This window comes from Budorcas taxicolor, chromosome 10 (assembly GCF_023091745.1).
Source record: "Budorcas taxicolor isolate Tak-1 chromosome 10, Takin1.1, whole genome shotgun sequence".
Classification (NCBI taxonomy): Eukaryota; Metazoa; Chordata; class Mammalia; order Artiodactyla; family Bovidae; genus Budorcas; species Budorcas taxicolor.
In genome coordinates this window covers 100,199,459-100,226,753 of record NC_068919.1, presented here as the reverse complement: position 1 = coordinate 100,226,753, position 27,295 = coordinate 100,199,459, and the positions used below count along the sequence as shown (strand labels likewise).

General features: G+C 59.3%; 1 protein-coding gene and 1 pseudogene across 6 annotated transcripts in view; both read left to right on the top strand.

Annotated features, from left to right (window-relative positions):
* The window catches only part of TTC7B (tetratricopeptide repeat domain 7B), a 267,251-nt gene extending 243,113 nt beyond the window's left edge, over window positions 1-24,138 (top strand). For 4 of the 6 annotated variants that reach the window (XM_052646213.1, XM_052646211.1, XM_052646210.1 and 1 more), the window contains 2 exons: window positions 322-524; window positions 23,815-24,138. In XM_052646213.1, coding sequence (XP_052502173.1) covers window positions 322-524; window positions 23,815-24,036 — 425 coding nt within the window. In that variant the 3' untranslated portion in view covers window positions 24,037-24,138. Of the gene's footprint in view, window positions 1-321; window positions 525-1,077; window positions 1,111-14,331; window positions 14,440-23,814 lie in introns of those variants that run through there. The other 2 variants (XR_008199968.1, XM_052646212.1) reach the window with 2 other exon arrangements.
* A 2,293-nt stretch (window positions 24,139-26,431) lies between these two features.
* LOC128053777 (uncharacterized) lies at window positions 26,432-27,053 on the top strand (annotated as a pseudogene).
* Window positions 27,054-27,295: the final 242 nt, after the last annotated feature.

The following is a 27,295-nucleotide window of genomic DNA, read 5'->3' as shown; positions in this document are numbered from 1 at the left end:
GGTGTCCTCTGGGGCGGGAGTCTTCTGGGGGAGGTGTCCTCCAGGGGCGGGTGTCCTCCGGGGGCAGTGGGCCCGGCAGGCCTCAGGCCCCTCTTGGTGCTGACAGGTGTCTCCTTGGAGGCCCTGTGGCCGTGACTCTCGTGCCCCTATTGGGGGCAGGAAGGACTGTCGCCCGGCTGTTCCCACTTGGGCTGGGGCGGGCTCGGGCCCCTGCCAGGCTCCCTCGGGGGCGCCAGCGTCCCAGCCAGAGCCCCGGCCGTCTGCAGGGCGTCTGGGGGGCGGTGACCCGGGATGCATCCGCCTGTGCTCTCGTTCTCACAGCGGAAGTCTACATCGGCATCGGGAAGCCCGCGGAGGCCATGGCCTGCACGCAGGAAGCTGCCAACCTCTTCCCCATGTCCCACAACGTCCTCTACATGCGCGGCCAGGTGGCGGAGCTCCGCGGGAACGTGGACGAGGCCCGGCGGTGGTACGAGGAGGCCTTGTCCATCAGCCCCACCCACGTGAAGAGCATGCAGCGGCTGGTGAGCGCAGAGGGGCCCCTCCGGGGCGGCGGGGCACTCCCTGCGGCGGTCTGCGCAGGGGGAGCTCCTGGGGGCGGGCAGCACACGGGCTGCCTGGGCGCCTGGGCTGGCTGAGGGCGGAGTCTTCTGGGGGAGGTGTCCCTGTGGCTCCGGCCTTGACGAACACGTTCTTGTGGCCCTGGGCGCCGTCACTGTCGTCTTGGTCTCCGCACTGTGGGGAGCAGCCCCCTTGGGGGTGTCCACACCCCGGGGAGCCTGCAGGGCAAGACTCAGAGCTCTTTACGTTTTCGGGGGCCCCTTGGAGCCAAGAGCTCAGCCTGTCCCCGAGGCCACTGGGTGGCAGGGACATCCAGTCAGAGGAGGGGGACAGCCTCCCCACACTGCAAGGACCCAGGGAAGTCACCCCAGCCTCCCGTTAAATGAAAACATTCGGCTTGCACCCAGAGAGGCCGTGAGGTTCTGTCCAGGGCGAAGAGGAGACAGTGTTGTAACTAATAAGTGAAATGTACTCCAGATGGTCCCAAACCCTCCATTCTCTCGGCATTGCCCACAGTAACATCGCAAAACGCAGACAGAACTGAGCGGCATCTACTAGTTTTCAACGGAAGGCTGGGGCGCCCACTGTTAGGGACCGTGCGACATGTGTGCTTCTGAGTCAGCTCTGGGTTCCAGTTCAGCCCCATCTGTGGTCCTGGGGCACCGTGGGCTGGTCACGCACCCCCAGGAGCCTCGGTGATTCTGTGCCTTGACCCGCTCCTTACCCAGCTCACTCGTGAGAACTCCATGAAATGATCCATGTGACGAGCCTAGGAGAGCCCCGACACCCAGGAGGTGCTCATTCAGCAGAAAACTGAAGACAGCCATTTTCAGTTTTAAAAGTAAATCAGACCTTATAGCAATTCCAGCTGTTGAGTTTTTTCAGCTTCCCTGTATGAGCCTTTCACAGCTCAATACAGCTTTATAAATAATCGTATGTATTATACAAACATTCTTTTATTTGATTAGAAGCATTACATGGCTTTTTATCTTTGTCTCACTATTTTAAAAGGAATTTGTAAAGAGCTTCTGAGGTCTCTCTGCCTTTGCTGAAGTATCACAGAAGAGGTATAATCAAGGCCATGTACCCAGCTTTTTTATTAAAAAGAGGCAGCGTGTTTCTACCCCAGGGCCTATAAATTATTCAGAGAAGTATTTCTTGTTCATCCCCAAGGGGAACACATGAGACAAAAGATCGAATAGGCAAATCGCACCAGGAAGGTTTTCGGTTTCACCTTTGGAGCTTGTCAAGACACCTGAGCTCCCTGACAAATGCCAGGCGCTTTCCCTTCTGAAAGGAGCGGCCGCGGGCCCAGGCTAGGAGAGCTGGTGAGCAAGGGCCGGGTGATGGCGGAGCCTTGCCTGTTGGATCCAGAGCCACAGCTGAGCCTTCTCTGGCCCGCAGACATTAGCTCCCTCAGGGGTCTCACCAGTAGAAAACTGTAAGAATAATAATAATAAACCCCTAAGACGTCTCAATGGGCTTCCCTGCTGGCTCAGTGGTAAAGAATCCACCCGGCAATGCAGGGGACATGAGTTCCGTCCCTGGGCCGGGAAGATCCTCTGGAGGAGGGCACGGCAGCCCACTCCGGGATTCTTGCCTGGAGAATCCCATGGACAGGGGCGCCTGATGGGCTGCAGTCCACGGGGTCGCAGAGAGTCAGACCCGACCGGGCGAGTAAGCACTGGCCGATTGGGCCTAAAAAGATCAGGAAGAAGTGAAGACGAGGGGGCAGCAGGGAGACGAGGCCGTCTTTTCACCAGGTCACACCCCAGGGAAGAGGCAGGGCTCTAGACTTACGTGGCAGAGGAGGCGGAAGCAGACGTGAGTGTCAGCACCCACCTGACTCTGGGGGAGCAGGCCGTGCGGTGATGAGGGGACCAGGGAGGCCTACCTGCCCGGCCAGGCCAGGGGTCAGTGGTCAAGACTAGATGGAGTTTGAAGAACCTGAGCAGCAAAGAGGACCGCCCCCCCCCCCCCCCCCCCCGCAAAGATCAAGGCAAGGGGTTCCAAAGGAAGGAGCTGCCTACAGGCCGACTGCAGGCCATGGAAAAACCCAGAGGGCAGGAAGCGTGTCTGCGCCAGCCCTGATGCTCAGAGAGAGGGGAGGAGCAGAGGGGCTGTTGGAGGGAGCCGTCTTGAGAGAAGGAAGCCGTGTTCTGCGTCACAGGTAGAGACTAGGGGTTGATGCTAAACGTGGAGAGTGGTTCCCGGTCGGGGGCGTGAGCTTGTTCCCCGAGGAAGGGATATTTGTTCCCTTTGAGAGCAGGCTAGTGGTAATGTGTGCCAGCCCCCTCCATCAGCCCAGCTCACAGGAAAGGCATGAGTGCAGAGAAATGCAAGCACAGTGATACTGTTGAAAAAGCATTAATGACTTGGGGGCAGATGGTTTTCATTAAAGCATTAAAGTTAACATAAGGTCGGACTTGACAACAGAAACATACATGAAACTCCAACAAAAATTGACAGTTTTCTAATAGTTTCAGCCTTCAGAGATGCGTCTAAATTCACATACAGTGAGAAGAAAGAAGAGAAATCATGTGTTTAATATTAATAATGAGTTAGCACAAGAGAAGAGAGCTGAGTGTGGGCAGATAGTAAGGGAGCAGTGAGCTGACGGGGTGAGGAATTACAAAGTCATGCTGTTGACAAGGGAGGGATTCATAGAGTGATCAGACGTTTTTTCCAGAAAAATCTAAAGGCATATTTTCATATCATTTTTGCATAAGTGTATAAATTTACATATATTTGCATGCTATGGTTAAAAAGCCTTTCACTCCCAAGACCCAAGATGAATTAATGAAACATGGAGCAACCTTTTCCATACCAGTAACGCTGTGATCGGGAGTCGGGGGCAGAAGGGGGAACTGAGGGCAGAGGAACAGCCTCTGGGTGGCACCACCCAGGCCAAGGGCGGGCCGGGCTCAGAACCAGGGCCACGGTGACCAGAGCAGGGCCAGGCTCCGCAAGCAGCGCCATGAGCCTGCCCTCCAATCATGTCAGCCTGGGCTCTCGAGCAGAATGTGAGATGAGGGGGAGAGAGAGGAACAGAGCCTCTAACAGAGAGGTGAGTGTGGAAGGGGGCCAGGAGGGCTGTGCGCAGGCGCTGATGTAAGACCAGAGGAGAGATGTTGCTGAGAAATAGACTTATCCTGGAGCACATTACCAATGCGCTCAGCTGGTCAAAAAAGGTGTGAAATCAGAAGCAGATGGTGGGGCTCGCCCAGGGTGTGCTGAGGGCGGCAGGGCAGCGTGTGGGCGACATGCCCGTGCAGCTTTATGGAGACACGAGCTGGAGAGGGACTGGGCCCAGGGGCCCCTGCCTGCCCCCCACCCCCGCCAAGGAAGAGGATGGATGTGTGCCCCGAGGGCGGGGCCTCCAACTGAGGCAGACAAAGATTTGAGAGCCGATGCTGAGCAGGAGAAAATAGAATGAAAGTTCTCAGGGCCATGCCCTTGCACGTCGAAGGTCTCCAACAAGGCTGGACGCCTGTCCAGGGACAGACGCCAGCTGTCCTTCAAAGGAGGGTAGCTGGGAGAGCGGAGAGCTGGTAAACTTCTCCTGCTCTGCTGTGGGAGCTCGTGAGAAAGGCCCCGTGGTGGAGCTCCCAGAGAAAAGGAAGGACAATGGGGAAAAGCGACCACTGGAAGCCAGGGGTCGGGGACCCCCCGCGGGCACAGGGTGAAGGCCCGCCTGCCTGCCTTGGCTGGACAGCCCCTTGATGGTGGGTGGCAGGGCAGAAAGGACCCATCAGTGAGGCGGGGAGGGATTCCTGCTCAGTGGAAAGACAGTTTGGGGATCACCATAATAAAGGGCCAGTCAAATAACAGAACAAGCTTTTTGTCTGGGCATCAAGTGTCCAGAAGTGCTGGTTGACCCCTGTGGCTGGACTGAGGCGTGAGCTCCAGGCTAAGGTTCCAGGATGAGTTGTCCCTGAGGGTTTCCTCCATGATCTTACATTTTCTTCTTTCTTCTTTTAAAAGTCTTCATTGAATTTGTTACAGTATTGCTTCTGCTTTATGTTTTTGGGGCGGTTTTGGCCCCCCCAAGCTGGAATCAAACCCACATCCCCTACACTGGAAGGCCAAGTCCAACCACTGGACCTCCAGGGAAGTCCCCTGTCTTAGGCTTTCTGAAACATCGGAAGTCTGCAGTGACATCGAGCGTGAGAACTTTAGATGTGGGTCGCAGTTCTGTTTCAGGAGCACGTGAGTTGCAGAGGCTGGCAGAGAATGGCCATGCTGTCGGAAAAGTGGATTTGATTACGAAATACCCAGGGGCACGCCCTGCTGGCGGTGGGTCTGGAAGGAGGACCTGAAATGCGAGGTTCTGCATGGTTACTACAGCTTAAGCTGTTTTCACGGCTCTAAAGTTTGAGCCAGAAGCATCAAAACAAGGCTCACAACATCGCCCTGAAGTCGGAGCTTTCTTTTAACTGTCTAGAAGCTTACAGGCTTGATTACTGAGGGAAAATGTTTCATCCCATTATGCATGACAAGCCAGAAGGATGGCAGGGAGGGTTTGAATCCAGGGAAGGTGGTGAGCTCCAGCTTGCTTGAGGCAGGCAGCTTGTGCTGCTAAATTATGAAACTCTGGTGTTTCTATTCCTCTCGCTCTTTTAAAGTGTTCATCTGTTTCATGAGATTTGGGGGAAATTGCTTGTGTCTCATATTTCATTATTTAGAAGCATGTTTTCCAATGGATAGCCCTGTTGGAGGAGAGAGGCAGCAGGAAGCTGGTGAATTTTTCAGGGTGATTCCAGAGATGGCCCTGCTGGCTCAGATGGTAAAGAATCTGCCTGCAATGCGGGAGAACTAGGTTGGATGCCTGGGTGGGGAAGATCCCCTGGAGAAGGGAATGACAACCCACTCCAGTATTCTTGCCTGGAGAATTCCATGGAGAGAGAAGCCTGGTGGGCCATAGTCCAAGGGGTCAAAAAGAGTCAGACATGACTGAGCGATTAACACTTTCACCAGAGATGGCAGCTGAGTCTGTGGATCTAATTTATCCATCAGATTAGCAAGGGGGACCTGGGGCCCAGGGCACAGATGGACAGGGCAGGGCTACGCATCTTTGCCTTGGAGAAACCCGTCTTAGAGAAGGGAACTCTGATCCTGTTACTCTAGACGAGACCCAGGGACAATTAAGGTAATGGAGCAGAACGGAGATGTCCTTCCCCTTGCGAACGCTCGTCCTTAGAAACCGATCTCTTTCATCCAAAGTATCAATTTCTCTCCTCACACGGGAGGCATGATTGGGAGGGAACAAAACTACCGCAGTCGAGTGAGAAGGCCGTCTCATCTATTCATTGTATTTCATTTACTTTCAGGATTTTAAAACTGCTTTTAAACATAAGGAGGATGATTGTTTGCTTTAAAGAAAGACTAATGAAATATTTAGAGGGCCACCCTTTCTGCGCGCCTGTGTGCTGTTGATAGCCATCTTTGAAAAGCGTACAGGCCTTCGTTTCTCTGCTGTCGTTCTTGGCCGTTTATCTGGGGCTCAGACTAACAGAGGAGGGTGCAGGGCTTCCTACCAGCTGCTGGTTCTCCAGCCAGCTCGGCTGCCACCCTTTCATGGTACACACGGCCTCTTAGCAACTCTGACAGCTTCAGGCCCTTCTGAGAACTGGGAATCCTTGGCATGAACATAACCTTCACCTCTGAAAAGAAATTTAAAACCTCATCCTCCACGTCTGATGTTTATTCTTGCAAGGTGTGGTGAAATCGAGAATCTCTTTTTTACTGATGGGAAAGACACTGCGCTTGGTGACCTGCCCCAGGTCACATTTCAAGTTAGGAGCAGAGCCAGGACCGGAAGGTCAAGTCTGTTAAGGGTCTAGAGCTTAAACAATAGGACAGCACAGCAGTCAAGAGCATGGCGCCGGGGCCAGCCCACCTGGGTCCCTGCTTTATCACTTCCCGACTGTGTGGCCAAGTCCCTTAGTCTTCCTGGGCCTCCATTTTCTCGGCTGTGGAATGGGGATAATAACAGTGGCCGCCTGGTGGTATGGTTTTGCAGGTTGAGTCCCACAGGCTCTCTAAGCACTAGCTCAGGTCCACTCGCCCGTGGTGGAGGCCCCTCTGTTTCTATTTGAGAGTTCTTTTCCGGAGGAGCTGACCTCTGAAGTGGCTTTCCCCCTGAACCGAATTTCAGCAACTAGGGGAGCTGAAGTAAGAACGTATCATGGCACATGCTTGGCCAGAAGCGTGGTGCTTTCCTGTTCGAGTATTACTTTCTGACTGTGGCTTTCGAGCCTGTCGCCCTGGTCATCGCGGCTGAAAGGGGTCAGGAAACAGCGGAGGCCTCCGCTGGCCTGACCTGTCTCAGGCAGAGACAGAAGGCGTCACCTCTGCCCGAGCTCGGGGTGGCCACGCCGGGCCAGACCGGACTGCTGTGGACGATGGCCCGTGGCCAGGCTATGCTGGGGCCTCGGCCTAGGGCAGAGGTGCACGGGCAGGAGGGACAGAGCCTCTCACGGAGCAGACTCGGGGGTCACTGCCCAGGGGAGCCTTTCTTGGCCCCCCACCCACCCACCCTGGTGGGAGGTGTTGGCCCCTGGACCGCCCTCCCTGGAAGCACTGGTTGAACCGACGCGGAGCTGTCTGCTCCCTGGGGGCGGCATCCCGCCTGGCAGCGCAGTGGCTGCGTAGACTGGGGGGTGGCCGCCGGCTTGGGGGTGGGAGGGGGCAGAGGTGACCGTGCCCTTCACAGCTGTCACCAATCCCCTCTCGTGAGTGAAGGCCCGGCCCAAACCCTGGGGCCGCTGCCGTGACTAGACTCAGCAGAGCCCGTGGGAACAGGCTAGTCTCGCCGGTCAGGTTCGCCAGCTCCCCGTCCCTCGTCCTCGGCAGGTCCCGTCGGCCACAAGGACAGGAAGTGACGTAGGGGGCGCCGTGGCGGCCTGGGCGGGGCTGAGTCACGGACTTCCGGCGGCGGGTCTCAGGAGGATGAGCCGGGCTCCCGGGGGGTCCGGGTGTGCCGGCCTGGCGGGCGCCCTCAGGCCTGCCCCGGGGGCGGAATGCGAGAGAAGGCTGCCGGCAGCCCTCCGCTCCAGGGCTGGGATGGCGCAGGACAGCCCCCCTCACGCTCAGACCCTGTCCTGTCGTCTCCAGACACTCCTCCATGCCAGACCTTGAACCCGTCTGGGGGCGTGGTGGCTGGGACCACAGCCAGCCAGGGCTCAGGACTGGAGTCGCGTGGCCTCGGTCCCCAGGAGCAGCGTCGCGGGGAGAGGCCCGGCCCAGGGCAGGCGTCTGCGGGGGCTTCGGGGGGTCTCAGTCCAGGCGGGCGCGGACCCGCGACCTCGCCCACAGGGGGCCTAGTTCCGCACCAGAGATCAGAACGGCAGCTCACAAGAGTCCACCGTCCTTGGTCGGAGCCCTGTGCGCTCTCCCTGTTCCCGGCCAAGCTCCGTGCCAGGCCCCAAGGCCCAACCCAGACACGGGTGCTGGGAGGCTCAGGTGGTCCCTGGGGCGGCGGCGGGGGGCGAGGAGGCAGCTGGCTGGCACGGCGGCACCAAGGGGCTGTGCTGATTCAGGCAGCGCCCCTCCCGCCGCGGAGCCTCTTCAGGGGCCGCTTCTCATCCACCTTCTTCCCTCGAGACCAGGGCCTCCTGGGGAATCCCCCCTGGAGACAGCCCAGCCCAGCAAGGGGGAGCCTCCCGCGCGCCCCGCGAGTGTCACTAAGCATCGATTCCTGTCTGAAAACAGCGGACACCCAGACCTCACCGCCCCGGGCCGGGTGAACTCTCCTGTGGGTCACCCCTCCGTCCTCTCTCCCCAAGGACACTTCCTGGTCCCTTGATGGTGACTCAGCCCCTCCTACTGGCTCCCCCATAGACCATGGGCCTGGTGTCCCGTCGGGCCGAGACCACCTCTGCTCTTGGTCCCAGACTCAAGGAGATTCTTCTTTCACCCCCGACCCCCACCCCAAACCCAGTTGGAAGCAGCTTCCTTATTTCCACAGCACCACGGTATCTTCCTCGCTCTCACAGTTCGCTCAGAGGGCGGCTCCTCTGGGGAAGGGAAGGGGAGACCGCGTTGCCCTAACTGGGTTTGCAGAGTGCCTGCTTTGGGGCTTCCCGGGCGGTGCAGGTGGTAAAGAGCCTGCCTGCCAATGCCGGAGCTGCGGGTTCAATCCCTGGGTGGGGAAGATCCCCTGGAGGAGGAAGTGGGCACCCACTGTGGTTTTCCTGCCTGGAGAATCCCATGGACAGAGGAGCCTGGCGGGCTGCAGTCCAGGGGGTCGCAGAGTCAGACACGACTGAGCGCCCCAGCACACACCCGTCTCGGTGGGAGGCGACGGCAGTGGCAGAAACGGAGAGCGGGTCTGCTGAAGCGGGTCGGGGGGCATCCAGCGGAGGGCACGTGTGAGTGGGTGGGGAGGGTACTGGAAATGACCTAGGGGAAGAAGCAGGAATTGAATGGTGTTTATGGCACCAGCTGCATCTTCACTTCCTTTGGAGCTGTGTCCTTTAGCTGACAGCATTTTCAGCTGGGCATTAGTGACCTCAGTGGAGCGAAAGGCGTGTTCCCTGGGACTCTGGAACTTCTGCTGGATGCCTGCACGACCCCTGTGTGGCTTGTGGCCTTGTTCTCGCCGCCCACCCACCCCCAGGCATCCTCCCAGCCCCAACGGCCTCATTCAGTGCAGACGTAGTCTCTGCAGACATTTTCTGCTTGATTATTGGGTCCTTCCTCCCACTGCAGCATTTCTGGGTGCTGGCCAGGGCTCTGTGGCTTCAGGCCACCCCTGATTTCACTGAGGACTGAAGTCACAGACCCAGAAGCAGCGCAGACCCGGCGCAGGCTCTGAAATGCAAGCCATGCCACCAGGCGTTCCTTTGCAGCAACTTAAGGGAACAAAGATAGAGAGTTCTGCGTTTCTATTTTCTGTGCTGTGCCCTTGTTGTTCAGGCGCTCAGTCGTGTCCGACTCTTTGCGACCGCATGAATCGCAGCACGCCAGGCCTCCCTGTCCATCACCAACTCCCGGAGTTTACCCAGACCCATGTCCATCGAGTCGGTGATGCCATCCAGCCACCTCATCCTCGGTCGTCCCCTTCTCCTCCTGCCCCCAATCCCTCCCAGCATCAGAGTCTTTTGTTTATTTCTGTTTTCTGTTTTGTATTCTTAGATGACTCATTATAGGCGGTGTGGTTCAGTGTCTCATTACTAATGATGATCTAAAACTATTTAAAATCTGACGTACCCTACCCAAACCACTCATTCTTAGCAATTCTGCTCCAGTCTTCCGGGACGGCTTGGCATCTCGCTTCCACCACCTTCCCACCTCGCCGCGGTCTTGCTCCCTAGCTGGGATTAGGAACTTGGTCTGGACTCGTCTCATTTACCAGGGTCGTCCTGTGCTCAAGGCGTGGCCCCTAGTGCCCTCCTGGCTTCAGGCCTCCCCGGATCTCAGCCCTGCTGCTTCCTTGGCTTCCTGAGCATCTTCCCCCACAGGGGCCGCCTCTGAACTCAGCCGGAGGGCGTGGTGAGGCGGCCCCCGTCTCCCCCCGGGGGCATTTGGGGCCACCTGGGCTGGCAGCCCCAGCCTGTCTGACGCTTAAATTGCCCCCATCTTCCGCTGCTGGTCTCAGAGATGCCCCCTCACTAGTGTTTCTGGACTTTCTCTCTGGGCCGTGTCTTCCCTCGTGTGGTCTGAACCTTCTGACGGTCTGAACTTCAAACCCTTTAGCCCAAAGGCCTAGGGGGGACCTCCCGCCAGAAGTTCCCGCAGGGTCTGCTTCTGGTTTTTCCTCACCAGTACGAAGGATGAGGGGCCAGAGTGGATGGGTGGCAGAAAGCCTTTGGACCTGGAGCTCCCCAGAGAGTGGAGGGCACTCCGGGGTTTAGAGCACCCATGGGATCCCCCCATCTGAGCAGCTCCTTTTACAGAGAGGGATGCGGGGGCAGCTGGGGGTGCAGCGCTGAGTGGCAGCTCCCACCCCCAGGAATCCTGACTCCATCACTTCTGAAGATTTCACGCCCGTGGCACTAGTGATAAAGGACCCACCTGCCAGTGCAGGAGACACAAGAGATGTGGGCTTAATCCCTGGTTGGGAAGATCCCCTGGAGGAGGGCATGGCAACCCACTCCAGTATTCTTGCCTGGAGAATCCCAGGGACAGAGGAGCGGGGCGGGCTACAGTCCATGGGGTCACAAAGAGCACGACTGAGCAACTGAGCCCTTTCCTTATCTGTTAAATGGGATCCTAGCACTTGCCTTCCTGAGCTGCAGTGGGCGTGAAATGGATCAGCTTTCTAACCTCCTGCACGGTGACCCTCGCCCCAGAGAACTCAGCCCCTTGTTCTGGTGGGAGGAGAGGAGTTTCTCACCACCTTCTAGGGGTTGAAGGGTGTGACCCTGTCTTCGTGTCAAGCAGCATCTACTGTAGCTGTCTCCTTCCTCTTTTGCTCCCACCTGGGTGAAGCCTCCATCCCTTCTCCTGCCTCTCACCTCGCCCGGGGATGTCTCCCTGCTCACAGCTGCCCGAGCCCTGGAAATGCCTAGATCCACGCGCTTCAGCTCTGGTTTGGGAGTCTGGGCATGTGTAGGAATGTCTCTGGGTCCATCTTTGGCATCCCTTCTGTTGCCAAGGGGGTCGGGGGTAAGGGATTTTTAGTCCAGGCTTTCGTCTGCCACCCGTCCACTCTGGTGGACACCGATATCCTTGATGTCAGTGAAGAAAAACCAGAGGCAGGACCTGGGGGAAACTTCTAGCAGGATGTCCTCCCTAGGTCCTTGGGCTCATCGCTTAGAAGGAAGGGATGCCACACGCACCAGTGATGAAAGGCCAAGGATCGCCAGGTTTCCAGCCCTCGGGCTCTGGGAAGGTGGAGACTGGGAGCCTGCTCGGGGGCCGGGCCCCGCAGACCCTGCTCGTAGAGGCCTGCTGGCCAGGGAGCCACGCAGGCGCACAGGGCTGAGTGCTGGGTAAGGAGGCTGCCGGGGGCCCCCCGAGGCTTCGGCGGCCAGCTGGGGAGAGGCGGGACCCGAGTCTGAGGGCTTTTCTGCCCCACGGCCCCTCTGGCTCGGTTCCTGGGACCCCAGCCCTGCTGCCCACGCCCCGGGTTGCTTGTCCCGGTCGCTCCTGCCGGCTGCTGGCAGTCCCGAGGCCCCTTCTCGTCCCGTCTGCACCCCCCCTCTCCTTCCTCAGCGGCTCGGGGTTTGCAGAGCACCTGTCCCTTAGGCACACCTCTGCAGGTACGGTTTCCTCCCACGCCTTTCAGAACGTCCCCGAGTCATCCGGAAGGCCTGTGCAGCGCCTGCGCCGTGTCAGCGCTGCCTCTAACTGCACCTACACGCCTGCCGTCTGACAGTGGACGTGGCCTTGGCTCTAGGGAGAAACGCGCTCCGTCCCTTCTCTGTGTCTCCTGGAGACCTGAGTCTCTGGCAGGCGTCAGCCTCCCCGGGGAGGGCAGGGACCCCAGCTGATGATCAGAGGGCCTGTTTCTGCAAGGAAGCTTGGACACACAGCCACTGAGCCTGGGGCCCGGCCTTGCCGGGAGGTCTGTCTTGAAGAGACCCTTGATTGAAATGCCAACTGACGTCCTTTCAGACGAAGCAGAAACTGCCTGCCCGGCCCTGCGGGGGAGCCTATGGGTACCAGGCTGTGTCCTTCCTCATAAACAGAAGCATGAAGCAGGCCTGTGGTGGAAAGCAGCCCTCCCCTTAGGGACCAGAGTCCCCACAGGTTCCCTCTGATCCCCCATGTTGGGGCCACGGGCATCCGGACAGACACAGGAGGCTGGAACCAAAGTGCCAGCAAGCCGTCCCCGCGGGGATCTCTCAGAACAAACCAGAAGCAAAGCCTGCTTCTTCCTGGAACAAACATGCGTTTTTCCAGGCCTGTCAAAACCAGGCAGGTCAGTGGGTTATAACTGGCTCTCTAATTAGAGCTCCCACACGCTGTTAGATGTCTCTACCTGCCCCCGGGTGTCTCACCCGGAGGGGACGGATCAGCCTCTGCCTCTGGGACGGTTGACGCTGCAAACCCCGTTCCTCCTGCTGACTCTGCCCCCGCCCCCGGCGCCCACCACGGCTACAGCAGGGGGCAGCCCAGCTCACAGGGACTGCCGGCGTTAGGGGGCCAGGCTCAGGAGGCCGGCTGCCCAGGGAGCCTTTGGAGGCTGAAGGGGAGGAGACAGAGGCCCGGGGGCGTTCCAAGGGCATTTCACTGATACCCTCAGCTTGCCTGGGGCTTCCCGGGGGCTCAGCAGTGAAGAACCCACCTGCAGCAGGAGGCACAAGTTCGATCCCCAGGTCAGGAAGATCCCCTGGAGGAGGGCATGGCAACCACTCCAGTGTTCTTGCCTGGAGAGTCCCATGAACAGAGGAGCCTGGGGGGCTATGGTCCATGGGGTCACAAAGAGTCGGACACGACTGAGTGACTTAACGCAAGCTTTGTGGAGTCACATCGCCTGACGAGGGGAAAAAGGCCGCTTCTCCCCTTCCGCCCTCAGCCCTGGAGACAGCAGCATCCTGGGCTAACCCGCCCCAGCCCTGCAGAGACATCCCGTGAACTCGGCCCCGGAGGGGTGTTCACACCACGGAAGGTGGTGGACGCTGTGAACGGGGCGTTTTCCTTCTGGAGGCCAGTCTGCTGCACACTGTGGCCTGGGGTCAGATGGCTTAGCATGGAGGGAGGCAGGGGACAGGGGAGCAGGGGGCATCCGCGAGGCAGGGCTCCAAGGGGTGGGCGGGCGTGCTCGTGGAGTGACGCGGTGGGGTCACCTGGCCCCTCTGCGTGGAGACGGCCCGCAGGGGAGGCTCGGGGGGACACACAGCACCATCCGGGGCTTGGGGATGGGAGCCGAGGTGGTGGGCAGCGCTCACGTTCTAGCTCTGCCATCCACTGGCCACTCCTGCGACCCTGGACGGCAGTGTGGCCTCTGTCCTGCAGACATGAGTCCCATTCTCATGAGGCCGCCAGGGGCGCTCCCGCCTGGTGGCTGTTAGGATTCTGCCCCTTCCTTTGGCTCCAGGAAGCGGCTACGAGAACCGTCTAAAGTGCGCAGGCCCCCGGGGCCCGGCAAGGTGGATGTTGGGTGTCCCGGGGCCCTGCCTTCTGGGAGACGGGGAGGGCTCCCTTCTCAGCAAAGTCCCCCAGACAGTGAGCAGGGGTCCCCGAGTGGCTGCAGGGGCTGAGAGCAGACCCCCGCTCTTTGGCAGTGCAGCTGGGGGTAGATGCCCCTGCCTGTGAGTGGCCGCCCCCGGGACCAGTGCCTTCCCTGAGTCCACGCGCGCGTCCTGTGGCCTGACCACAGGCGCCGTTTGCAGCGGCTGCCCCTGACCCCTCTGACTCCCTCCCTCCATCCAGGCGACCCGTCCAGCCTCAGGGTCCACCGGGGAGCTCCCCACAGGGGCTCGTGGCCTGCAGACTTCACGGCGCTGGCATCGAAGTCCATGGAAGGGCAGCTGCCAGCACCGCAGTCCAGCCCCGAGGGCCACGTCCCTGCCCTTCCCACAGGAACGGGGAGCGTTGAGGAAGTGACGCTGGCTCTTCTCTGGGGTGGTCAGCGTGAGGGCTCTGCCATGTGGGGCGTGGAGGCCAGGCCGTCCGTCCCACGGGCTCTGCAGCCCCGAGGAGCCGAGCCAGCCCCGAGGGCAGGGCAGGGTCCCGCGTCCCAGCAAACGGGCGGCAGGACATTCAGCCCACCCCCGGACCCCCACCTGCCTTCCTGCCCGGACTCTGTGCTGACTCCTCCTGTTATTTGCGGAAAAAGAATTTTCCAGGCTTTATCAATTCCTGTTCTCCCTTCGTCAGAAAGCGTCTTATCACTCCTGTTCCTGTGGAAAAGTGGAAAAATAGTTCATGCCCAGCGCTTGGCGGGGATGCGGCAGCCACTGGCCAAGATGACCGCGTCCCCGACAGGTAGGGGATCGCCGCCCTCGGGGGGGCCTCGGCCGGCGGCCCCGCGGGACTGCCCGGAAATCCCTGGGCCCTGTGGGTCCATTGTGAGACTCCGACAGAGCCTGCAGGGCCTGGCCTGGAGGTCCCACATGCCCCACCGCACCCTCCTTGCCCTGCCGCTCCCAGACATGTGTGCAGGGTGCCCGCCCTCCTCGGGGAGCGGGTGACACCCACGCCCAGCGTCCACCCAGCACCGACGTGTCCTGACTGCCTTTCGGACGAGCAGCGTTTACTGAGCGCCCACTGGGTCCCAGGGCACACAGGTCCCAGGGGACTGAGACGGGCGTCCCCAGGGTCTCCCAGACTCAGAGAGATACCCCCTCTCTCTCCCACCCACGCTGGGCCTCGAGGTGGAAAGGGCCACGCCTCCGGGGCCGCTCTCCCGTTTGTGTCCGTCTTACTGCTGGAGGGCCCCCCACCCACGAGGGCCTCCCCCTAGGAGGACCCCCCGCCCCAGGCAGCCCTTCCCAGCCCCCTTCCTGGCCCTCCGTGGGCACTCTGCCCTGCTGAAGGCGGGAGAGAGGCCACCTTGCCGTGTTTTCTGCTTGTTTCTCCAATTAAAGTTTAAGCCCTGAAAGAACAGATATGCACCAGATACGTAGCTCAATTCAGTCAGAACAGTCGCTCAGTCGTGTCCGACTCTTTGCAACCCCACGGACTGCAGCACGCCAAGCCTCCCTGTCCATCACCAACTCACAGAGCTAACCCAAACTCATGTCCATCCAGTCGGTGATGCCATCCAGCCATCTCATCCTCTGTCGTCCCCTTCTCCTCCTGCCTTCAATCTTTCCCAGCATCAGGATCTTTTCAAATGAGTCAGTTCTTCCCATCAGGTGGCCAAAGTATTGGAATTTCAGCTTTATCATCAGTCCTTCCAGTGAACACCCAGGACTGGTCTCCTTTAGGATGGACTGGTTTGATCTTGCAGTCCAAGGGACTCTCAAGAATCTTCTCCAACACCACAGTTCAAAAGCATCAATTCTTTGGTGCTCAGCTTTCTTCACAGTCCAACTCTCACATCCATACATGACCACTGGAAAACCATAGCTTTGACTAGACGGACCTTTGTTGTCAAAGTAATGTCTCTGCCTTTTAATATGCTGTCTAGGTTGGTCATAGCTTTTCTTCCAAGGAGCAAGCATCTTTGAATTTCATGGCTGCAGTCACCATCTGCAGTGATTTTGGAGCCCAATAAGAGAAAGTCTGTCACCGTTTCCATTGTTTCCCCATCTATTTGCCATGAAGTTTTGGGACCGGGTGCCATGATCTTCGTTTTCTGAATGTTGAGCTTTAAGCCAGCTGTTTCACTCCCCTCCTTCACTTTAGAGGCTCTTCTTCGCTGGTATGTAGCTGATGCTCCAAAAAATACTTGTTGGGTGGAAAATTTGACCAAAGCCTCGAATTTTCATCTGCAGATCACCTCCTCCACCCCTTCATTTTCTAGGTCAGGAAAGAGGCTAGAGAGAAGGTTCTACCTAAGCTGGACAGTTGGTGGTGGACGGCAGAGCTGGCCTGAGAGGACCTGCTCTCCACCACTGTGATGCTTCCCGGCCCAGGGGAGGCCGGGGCTCCTTGCTGGAAATGACAGGACAGGCTTTTGCTTTCATTGTGTTGGTGATAAATGTTCAGACCCAAGTGTAGTGATGCTTCAAAGGTGTGACCCCCCACCCCACCGAGGACAAGTTGGGATGGGGGTCTGATGGGGGTTGTCAGGGATGTCGGGAAGGGGTCCTGGCCCGGGACCACAGGCTGGGGCTGGGGTCTCTGGGGCCCCGCGCCTCGGCTTCTCCAGGAAGCCTGTGAGCTCAGCCGCGCAGTGTGTCTTAGTCACCATGCCAACGCTCGCGACCCCGTGGGCTGCAGCCCGCCAGGCGCCTCCGTCCGTGGGATTCTCCAGGGCAGAGTACTGGAGCGGGCTGCCATGTCCTCCTCCAGGGGCTCTTCCTGACCCAGGGATCGAACCCGGGTCTCCTGCACTGCAGGCCAGTTCTTTACCAGCTGAGCCACCAGGGCGGCCCCAGCAATGTGGTGTTCCCGTGTGAACGTCTTCCTGACCACAGAGAACCCCCACTCCGCTGGCTGGGACTCTGGGGCCAGGTCTCCCCCACCATCCCCACCCCACCAGCTGCTGGGGGGAGCCAGCTGGCTTCCTGGGCTGCTGTGCCCCCCCGGGGGTCCTGGGGCCTTGGGGGGAGGCCGGGCCTGGGGTGGACCCCAGGGGCGGGGCACCATCTTCCCAAACACACACGGGCACGCCTCCCTCGGGGGGTGATTAGCACCGACTTTCCACCGCGGGCGCCTCGTGGGGAGCGCTGACTTCCCGGCCGCCCTGAGCTGTTGCCCCTTCTGGCGTGTTGCTGGAGAAGGCAGATAAAAATAAAATAAGCCAACCTGGGAGACGTTTAAATAAGTCAGCGGGAGTCTCTTGGCCATTAGAGTGGAAAAGTGAGAGCGTGGGGAGCTGGTGGGGGCGCTGAGGTCCTGCCGGGTGCCATGGTGCTCTCCTGAGGGCTGGTGGAGACTCGAGGTCCTTCTCGCTGGCAACAACAGGGCACACGATTGCAATGGGAGATCGAGGGCAGCGAGTCTGGAGATGGGCCGGGATGTTACTGAGAGCTTTCTTGGCCTCAGAGTGAGGAAAACACCCAGCATCCCCATGTCTTCTGGGGACCCCAGGACCACCCCTACCGCCCGCCTTCGCCCCCGCCAGCCCCCCACCGCAGCCTGAGCAGCACAGTCTGCCCTGAGCTGCCTTCTCGAGGATGTCCCTTGATAACGCATGGGGCCAGCCAGATCTGACATTGAATTAGGTCGGTGCCCCATGCTGAGCTTTGGCGACGTTGATGTTGGTGTTTCTGAGCGTGAGCTCATTGAATTTATGAGTCCTGTCTCAGGCTGCAGCTGATGGTGAAATCGCCTGCCTACACCCAGGATTTCCCATCACCTGGCCAGCCCAGCCTCTGGGGAGCCCGCCAGCCTCTGGGGGTCCTGCCACCCTCTGGGGGTACCCCCCCGGCTTCTGAGGGTCCCACCATCCTCTGGGGGTCCCGCCACCCTCTGGGGGGTCCCACCTGGCTTCTGAGGGTCCCACCAGCCTCTGGGGGTCCCGTCACCCTCTGGGGGTCCCACCCAGCTGGCTTCTGGGGGTCCCGCCCAGCTTCTGAGGGTCCCACCAGCCTCTGGGGGTCCCGCCACCCTCTGAGGGTCCTGCCACCCTCTGGGGGTCCCACCTGGCTTCTGGGGGTCCCACCCGGCTTCTGAGGGTCCCGCCATCCTCTGGGGGTCCCGCCACCCTCTGGGGGTCCCGCCCCCCTCTGGGGGTCCCTCCCGGGCTCTGAGGGTCCCGCCGGCTGCAGTGTGGGACACCCAGACCTCGGGAGGCAGATAGTAATTCAAGCCCCGGGACTTGGGGGTGGAGGCAGCCCTGGGGGTGAAGAGACGCAGCCGCCGCCTCTACGCTGGTTCTCAGGGAGGAAGCCGCCGCCTCCGCCTCTTCCTAGCGGAAGTCGGAGAGGCGCTCAGACCTCCCGACGGAGAGGTGGCGTCACGGCTCCTTTGCTCTGGAAACTTCGCACCACGAAGGGCGCGTCCACAGGGCTGGGGACAGCCGGGTTGCAGCGGGGGCTGGCGAGGCTGGCGAGGGCTGCGGGCACCGGTGCGGCGCTTCTGCCGGCAAAGCTTACGGGTGGGAGGGTTGTTGGGAGGCCGCCCGGTGGGGCCAGGCTTACGTCGCAGGGAAGGGAGCTGGGCCCCCCGCCCCCCCCGCACCTCCCTCCTCCGCCGTCCTTATCCGTCTCTGCATCCGTCCAGCAGACGCTCACCGAGGCCCTCGGGGTGCTGGGCCGCGCCGGGTGCCGCCCAGGCAGAGGCGAATCGGAGGCTCCCTGATCTGACCAGGCCCGGCCGAGAGGGCGCAGGGGCGGACAATCGGCCGCGGGCGCCCGGGAGCCCCTGCCCCGCGGTCGCTCAGAATCACGGCGTTGACCACGGGACGGTTCAGCGACGGCTTCCGTCACTGAGCCCTCGCAGGCCTCATGCAGGCCTCATGCAGGCCTCGCTGGCCTCCCGTGTCTCGGTCCTTGTCCCCATGTTTCAGGCAGAGCCCCTGGGACCCGAGCAAGCTGCCCGAGTCCGTGGTGGAGCTGAGCTCGCGGGGAGCCGGGGGCCCGTGCTCCGACGTGCCTCTGCCCTCTCGCTCCACTGGCTCCACTGCCCCTGGTGGGTCCCCCCAGCTCAGGAGCCCCCAGCAGCGGTGCCGCAGGGCGGGTGTCCCGATCAGGGACCCAGTGCACCCCCAAGCGAAGCGCTGGCTTGGCACTTGGGCAGAGCCCCGCGGTGATGTCTAAAGTCTCCAAGAGGCAGGACTTCTTCCCTGGGGGCCCGTCGTTAGAACTGCGCTTGCTTCCAACGCAGGGGGCACCGTTGCGATCCCTGGTCGGGGGACAAAGATCCCACAGGCCTCGAGGCGCAGCCAAAAAAAAGGAAAAATAAGTACATTTTTTTAATTAAAAAATCTCCAAGGGGCTTTTGTCCTGGGCATGGACAGAGACGCTCCCCAGAGCCAGGGCCCCCGCACGGCGCCCCAGCAAGCAGCCAGGGGCACCAGGGGCTCCATCCCTGGGCAGCAGTCTCCACACGCACATAAAAGCCATGAGTGAGGAAGACACTGATTGTCCTCAAACCTGCCAAGTGCCTTTTGTCTCCTTTGAAAGAACAGGTTTAATTTAATCCCTCACTTCCAGTGTGGTGCCTCACCAAGGTCTTCTTTGTACAAAACACCTGATTATAATAATTGCAAGCTTAGCAAGTTGTGTTCATTTGCGTCTGAAGAGAGGGACTGAGAGTCGCCTCCTCGGGGGGCTCCTGTCTACTCGGGAGGCCGGCCCCAGTGGGCCCTCATCTCCGGTGGCCCCGGAATCGGCAGGGCTGGCAGAGGCACAGGCCGTTTGCACGCCTTCCCTCAGAGGAGGAGTGCGGGCCTAGCGTTGGGGCCGCAGCAACCACGTCTCAGCTCCGCCACTTTACCCCAGCAGAGGCGTCTCGGGCAGGAGCCGGCCTTGTGGCCCCGACGTGCAGACAGTAGAGGTGAAGTGCAGTCTTGCCGGTGGCTGAGGTAGAGCCCAGTGCCAGGCACACAGCTCGGTCACGCTGGGGTTATCACCGTGCCCCCAGCTTTGAGGACAGGACGGCTTCTTGCCCACATCTGTGTCCCCAGTGCGTGGCTGGGGTTTGCGCACTCACTGAGTTTGTGTGGGAGCTGGGGGAGGGCTTGCTTGTTAAGGTAATGAAATATGTCAGTCATCAAACTCTCTGTCTCCTGCTGGGCTGAGGGCTGGAGACGGGACCTAAATGCCACTGCGTCAGTCAGTCAGTTCAGTCGCTCAGTCATGTCTCTTTGCGACCCCATGGACCACAGCACGCCAGGCCTCCCTGTCCATCACCAACTCCCGGAGTTCACTCAAACTCATGTCCATTGAGTCCGTGATGCCATCCAACCATCTCATCCTCCGTCGTCCCCTTCTCCTCCTGCCTTCAATCTTTCCCAGCATCAGGGTGTTTTCAGATGAGTCAGTTCTTTGCATTAGGTGGCCAAAGTATTGGAAGTTTCAGCTTTAGCATCAGTCCTTCCAGTGAACACCCAAGACTGATTTCCTTTATTATTGACTGGTTGGATCTCCTTGCAGTCCAAGGGACTCAAGAGTCTTCCCCAGCACCACAGTTCAAAAGCATCAGTTCTTCGGTGCTCAGCTTGCTTTATGGTCCAACTCTCACATGCATACATGACTACTGGAGAAACTATAGCTTTGACTAGACGGACCTTTGTTAGCAAAGTAACGTGTCTGCTTTTTTAATATGCCACTGGGTAGAGCTGCCTAAGGGCTTCCCAGGGAGCGCCAGTGGTAAAGAACCCGCCTGCCGGCGCAGAAGCCACAAGAGATGTGGGTTCGATCCCTGGGTCAGAAAGATCCCCTGGAGGAGGGCCTGGCAAGCCACTGCAGCATCCTTGCCTGGAGAATCCCAGGACAAAGGGCCTGGCAAGCCACTGCAGTATCCTTGCCTGGAGAATCCCATGGACAAAGGAGCCTGGCAGGCTACAGTCCATGGGGTTGCAAAGAGTCAGACAGGACTGAAGTGACTTAGTGCGCGCACACACACACACACACACACACACACACACACACACGCACGCACAGTGCTGCCTAAGGGGATGGTGTGGCCTGGACTTTGGGATTGTCAAGGCTTCAGGCAGATGGACTAGAGCTCCAGCAAGAGGGCCGGATGGGACTGACCAAGGTTGGGGAGGTGGAGAAGGGGTGGGCACTGCGTCCTGCAGAAATACCTGGGCTGATGGATCAGCCTGGATGAGCCAAGAGGCCTGTTCTGGGAGAAAGCGGGGCCTGGCTGGGGGTGAGCACAGCAGAGTGCCAGCCTCAGAGGTGAGGCCTTGATCTTCGGAGGAGAGAGGAAGCGGGACCTGAAGAATGAAGGGGGCATCAGGGAACGGGCATATGGAAGCCCCTCACAATGCAGAGGGGCTCCGGAGGCACACCGGTCCCGACGGCCAGACGTGTCCAGGTGCCAGCCCACCTCTGGCCAGCCTGCCAGCAACGCTGGCTCCTGGCACTGACTCAGCCCCCGGCCGGAGCTTGCTCTGGTTGCCCTCACTCTGCCTGATTTCTGAGCCACCCTTGGCTCACTGGGGGACTGGGGAGAGGCCGATGTTTCATTCTCTTGCCAAGCATGAGCTGGCAGCCCCTGGCAAGTCTGTGATGCCTCCCCACGCTGCCCCGGCTTTCGGAATTAATTCCACTAAACAGATTGCTCAGGAAGCTTCAAGGTCATCTGGAAATGGGAGCCTGTTCTTACATTAGAAATATAAGTCCAGGGATGGGCTGGAAATTCCCAAGCCGGTAAGAAGCCTAGAGAATCACAAGGCCCTTAGCTGGCCAGCCCTGAGGACAGCAGGTTGGATTAGCCCACGGCTGGTTCCTGCAGGCATTTTCGGAGGGGTGCCCTTGCCCCTGCCCTGTGCCCCTGGAGCCCCCAAGGTCCAGCAGCTGCCACTTTCGAAACAAAATTCCCGGCTAGGGGGCTGGTGTCCTTGCCCGCACTCCAGCAGGGTGGGGTCAGAGCGCTGCTGCTGGGAGCAGTCACCTCCAGGCCCTGCTGGACCAAGGTCCCGGTGCTCCTGAGTCTCAGCTCGCAGATCTGCTTTCTGACTAACAGGACCCCCAGGCCTTCGGCATCTGCAGCCACCCTGAGCCTCAAGATGACCGCCAGCCTGTGGCCCCCAGAGAGAGGCAAGCAGCCCCCCGGTCATTGAGCGAATACGCAGGGTGCTCCCGAACAGCATACAGACGGGAGAAAGGCTGTGCCCTGGAGGGGAGCCACCCATCACAGCTGCGGGAAGGAGGGGCTGGGAGGGACCCACTGGAGGGACCCTGAGCACAGGGCACCCTTCTGCTCAGATGGAGCTGGGCTGGTGCCCGGGGGCCGGTCTCTAAAGTGCCAGCGGCGGCGGCGAGCGCAGAAAGGCTGAGGTGGGAGGACGGGAGCGGGCCTCAGGCTGGCCGCCCAGCCCCACCCTCCTGGGCCCTGTGACCTCGGGCGAGACCCTGGGCCTTTCTGAGCCTGTCTGCTCAGGCGTGTCCGACCTCTGCGACCCCACGGCCGTAGCCCACCAGGCTCCTCAGTCAGGGGATTCTCCGGGCAAGAATACTGGAATTGGTAGCCTTTCCCTTCTCCGGGGGTCTTCTCAACCCAGGGCTCAAACCCAGGTCTCCCGCATTGCAGGCGGACTCTTTACTGTCTGAGTCCCCAGGGAGGCCCCTGTGACTTCATTAGATATGATGATGTTACTAAGAAACCAAACACGCTATTCTCCTTGCAGTTTTCCCCTCCGAGAGGGGGCCTGACCCTGGGCTTACCATCCTCTGCCCGGGGAGGACAGCCTCCACCCCCGCCCGAGCCCTCCTGCTCCTCCTCCTCACTCAGGAACCTGCCCCGCCAGGACCGAGGCATGCTCGTTGCTGAGGCCGTGGGTGTCCCAGCCATCACCTTCTGACCACAGGCTCCCAGGTCAGCCTCATTGCCCTGAGTCAGGTGCTCAGAGGGGCCGACGGCTCTGGGCGGTCAGGGTGCCCTCTGGTCCTGAGAACTACCCAGGCCACAGCCCTCGGGGCCTGGCCGCTGCCTGCCGAGGGCGCCCCTACCCACTCCAGGAGCTCATCTCAGAGGCGGGAGCCCCCTGGAGTGTGGGCTCAGGGTGCTGGCGGCTGTAGCTCGGCCGCAGCCAACCCTCGGGCAGCACAGCCCGGCTCTGCCCTTGGCCCCTGGTGAGGTGCAGCCTTGAGGAAACCGGGGCGGCCTCAGCCCCGCCACACGCGAGGCTCGGAGAGAACGTGCAGGCCTGAGGTCTGCAGGCCCGGAGGCCAGGTCACGTTCTGGCCAGGAAGACGAGGCTTTGTAAAGGTGTCAGCTTCTCCCTGCTCTGAGAGCGATCGCGCACAGCCAGAGGGACTCGCAGTAACCCTGAAGCTCATCTGAAGTAGCGCAGGCCAAGATGGCCGGTAACACCCGGAAAGCGGACAGCAGCGAGGAGGGCTCCGCACCCCCACCCGCGCCCCATTCAGCCCCGAGACGCAGTGAGGCCACCCCGATGGCCTGGTGCCAACGCGAAGGTCGGGGCTGTTGTTCAGTCGCTTGAGACTTGGAAGCCTGGGGGTCTCCCCGCGCGGGAATCCTTGAGTAAATGAGAGTCTGTCAGATGAAATGCACACACACCAGTTGTGGAGACCCACAACCTGGAAACACAATTAGGATGGGATATCTGGGGACCAACACGCACGCTCTGATTAAAACTGAAGTGACAGCCGTGGGGGGGCGCCGAGCCCGGAGGGGACAGTGAGACCGGGGTGCGGCCAGGGTGGGGGCTGTGAGCAGCTGACATTTCTGTTCTGTTTGTTGTGACGTTTCTTGAGGTTAAGAAAAGTAAAAGATGGCAAACACCCCTCTGTCCGGCGGGTGTCAGCCGTGACCCATGCGTCAGCACAGACAGACCGTGGCCGTTCCGCGTGGTGCATTCTGGGTGAACCTTTTGAAATGACATTTTTTGTTGCTGTTCACAAGTGGCGGGATGCCGGTGACTTCGTACGGTGCATGGTTTGAGTGATCCTTCTGAGTCCCACCCTGAGAGCAGGAAGAACTTGCACTTCCACTGTGCCCGGCCCGGTGGAGACACCTGCCTGCCTCCGAGGAACATGCGGAAGCTCAGGGACAGCTCGGAGTCCCGGGCGTCGTCTCTCTGACTGTCTGTCTGTCTGTCTGCCTCTGCAGGCCCTGATCCTCCACCAGCTGGGCCGCTACAGTCTGGCCGAGAAGATCCTGCGGGACGCGGTGCAGGTGAACTCCACGGCCCACGAGGTCTGGAACGGCCTGGGCGAGGTCCTGCAGGCTCAGGGCAACGACGCGGCGGCCACCGAGTGCTTCCTGACGGCCCTGGAGCTGGAGGCCAGCAGCCCCGCGGTGCCCTTCACCGTCATCCCCCGCGCGCTCTGAGCCGCCCCGCCCTGCCCTTCCCGTCACCCCCCGCACCGTGCCCTTCCCGTCACCCCCCGCACCGTGCCCTTCCCGTCACCCCCCGCACCGTGCCCTTCCCGTCATGCCCCGCGCCGTGCCCTTCCGTCACCCCCTGCACCGTGCCCTTCCGTCACCCCCTGCACCGTGCCCTTCCCGTCACCCCCCGCGCCGTGCCCTTCCCGTCACCCCCCGCGCCGTGCCCTTCCCGTCACCCCCCGCACCGTACCCTTCCCGTCACCCCCCGCACCGTACCCTTCCCGTCACCCCCCGCACCGTGCCCTTCCCGTCATGCCCCGCGCCGTGCCCTTCCGTCACCCCCTGCACCGTGCCCTTCCGTCACCCCCTGCACCGTGCCCTTCCCGTCACCCCCCGTGCCGTGCCCTTCCCGTCACGCCCCGCGCCGTGCCCTTCCCGTCACCCCCCGCGCCGTGCCCTTCCCGTCACCCCCCGCGCCGTGCCCTTCCCGTCATGCCCCGCGCCGTGCCCTTCCCGTCACCCCCCGCGCCGTACCCTTCCCGTCATGCCCCGCGCGCTCTGAGCGGCCCGGCCTCCCCGCCGCTCAGGCACACGGCCGCCTGCTGCGCGAGGCCCCGGAAGAGTGTGCGACCGACCGCCGTGGACTCAGCCAGCCGACCCCCAGTCACCGCCCTCCACGTGCATTTGTGTTGCCGCTCCCGCCAGCCCGATGATAGTTCTCAAACCTACTGACGTGGTTCAAATGGATTACGTGTCATATTTTATTAGTTGACGTCCGAGTTTTAAGTAACATGATTATGGAATTAATCCGCAAATGTAGAAGAATGTATTCAAAGTTAAAATTCAGTGGCAGAGCAGATTATTTTTATCAGAGCTGTAAAGAAAACTATTCTCTACCCGCCCCCCCCCATCACCACTCCTGCTCTATCCTTGGCCCGGAAACCAAATGTGAATTCTCTGTTTCCCACCTCAGTAACTAGTCCAAGCCAGGACACCAGCTGACAATTTCTTGGTTTTGTTGTCAATAATTGTACCATGTGATAAATTACTGTCCTCACTTAGAACAAAGCCTGAGTCCAAGAATATTTATATTTTGCCAATATATGCCTGTTACAAGAGAAGGAAATATGAGTTATTTAAGTTTAACTTTTTTATGTGAATTCAGAGTTTATTTATCGATGGAAATATGTACAAAGAAGCTTCAAATGGAATATTTACCGACATTCCTTATACATTACAGACACTTGGCTAAATGGAAAGATGATGTTAATAATAAAATGATTTTTAAATGGACCCACAGCTTGTGTTTTTTCATGAAAACCCACAGACCACAGAGAGCCTAAGACTCAGTTCATAGAATAGGGAGCTTTTGGTGTCTGGGGGCTGCCCTGGACGGGTCAGCCCTTGGAATGAGGAGGTCTGGCCCTCATGTTAGTGGGGCAATTCTCCTTTCCTGTGTTGCCTGAAATTGGAGCTTGTGACTCAGGCCTGGCCAGTCACCATCTAGCTGTTCCCTTCAACAGACGATCAGGAGTGAGCATGTGACCTGAAGTGGTCCACTTAGGATGGGAGCTGCATGGAAAGGCTGTCCCTCTCCCACTGGACTTGAACCTGAGTTGTGAGGCTGTAACAACAGCAGCCCTCTTGCCACCATGAGGAGAGGGCGTATGAGGGGGTTTGAGCAGAACGTGAAGCTGAAGGCTCCACCCAATAGATTGGACAGTAAAGAGTAGACACCAAGAACCGGAGAGAAGTTGAGAAGGCCTCCCTAATCCCCCAGAGCTGATTGGCTGAGCATCAGTGTGGTGGCCCCACATTGCCAGGAGCACCCTGAAGCCTTGAGAGCCCCTGCCTAAGCTGGGCATGACCTCCCTGACTCACTGAGCAGGCTGGTGAGGGTGCAGCTGATGTCTGGGGAGAGACTGCAGGCAAAAGCTCCCTGTGGGCAGGGCAGGTAGGCATCCCAATCTCAGCACTGCCACAGCAGGCAGCCTCCCATGGGTGGTCATGGAACTTGCAGTGTGAGGCACTGGGTAGCCCTGGCTAGAGGGTGAGCGCCCAGCCTGAGATCCTGTGCAGAACTGTGGTGGCAGACACTCCCCCCACCCAGCTCAGGACTGAGAAGGCAGGAGACCAGGCCCACCACCCGAGGATAACGGTCCACTTTCCATACCAGCCACTCTCTCCCAGGCCAGCTCCGTGCCAGGACTTAACCTTGGAAAATCCTGTGCACACCAGACCGTGCTGATGGCTCCTGTCTGCCTGTCTGGCATCGTCCCCTCCAGAGCATCCCGCCTCTCAGGACAGCCCAGTCTCCATCCACATGGCTCAAGGGTGAACTCGAAGGTCCAGTCTTTTCATCCAGAACCATAGAGGCTTATAATTTAGTGATGGTAAGATGGGCTCAATAAAGGACAGAAATGGTATGGACCTGACAGAAGCAGAAGATATTAAGAAGAGGTGGCAAGAATACACAGAAGAACTGTACAAATAAGATCTTCACGACCCAGATAACCACGATGGTGTGATCACTCAACTAGAGCCAGACATCCTGGAATGCAAAGTCAAGTGGGCCTTAGAAAGCATCACTATGAACAAAGCTAGTGGAGGTGATGGAATTCCAGTTGAGCTATTTCAAGTCCTAAAAGATGATGCTGTGAAAGTGCTACACTCAATATGCCAGCAAATTTGGAAAACTCAGCAGTGGCCACAGGATTGGGAAAGGTCAGTTTTCATTCCAATTCCAAAGAAAGGCAATGCCAAAGAATGCTCACACTACTGCACAATTGCACTCATCTCACACGCTAGTAAAGTAATGCTCAAAATTCTCCAAGCTAGGCTTCAGCAATACGTGAACCGTGAACTTCCAGATGTTCAAGCTGGTTTTAGAAAAGGCAGAGGAACCAGAGATCAAATTGCCAACATCCGCTGGATCATGGAAAAAGCAAGAGAGTTCCAGAAAAAACATCTATTTCTGCTTTATTGACTATGCCAAAGCCTTTGACTGTGTGGATCACAAGAAACTGTGGAAAATTCTGAAAGAGATGGAATACCAGACCACCTGACCTGCCTCTTGAGAAATCTGTATGCAGGTCAGGAAGCAACAGTTAGAACTGGACATGGAACAACAGACTGGTTCCAAATAGGAAAAGGAGTCCATCAAGGCTGTATATTGTCACCCTGCTTATTTAACTTATATGCAGAGCACATCATGAGAAACACTGGGCTGGAAGAAGCACAAACTGGAATCAAGATTGCTGGG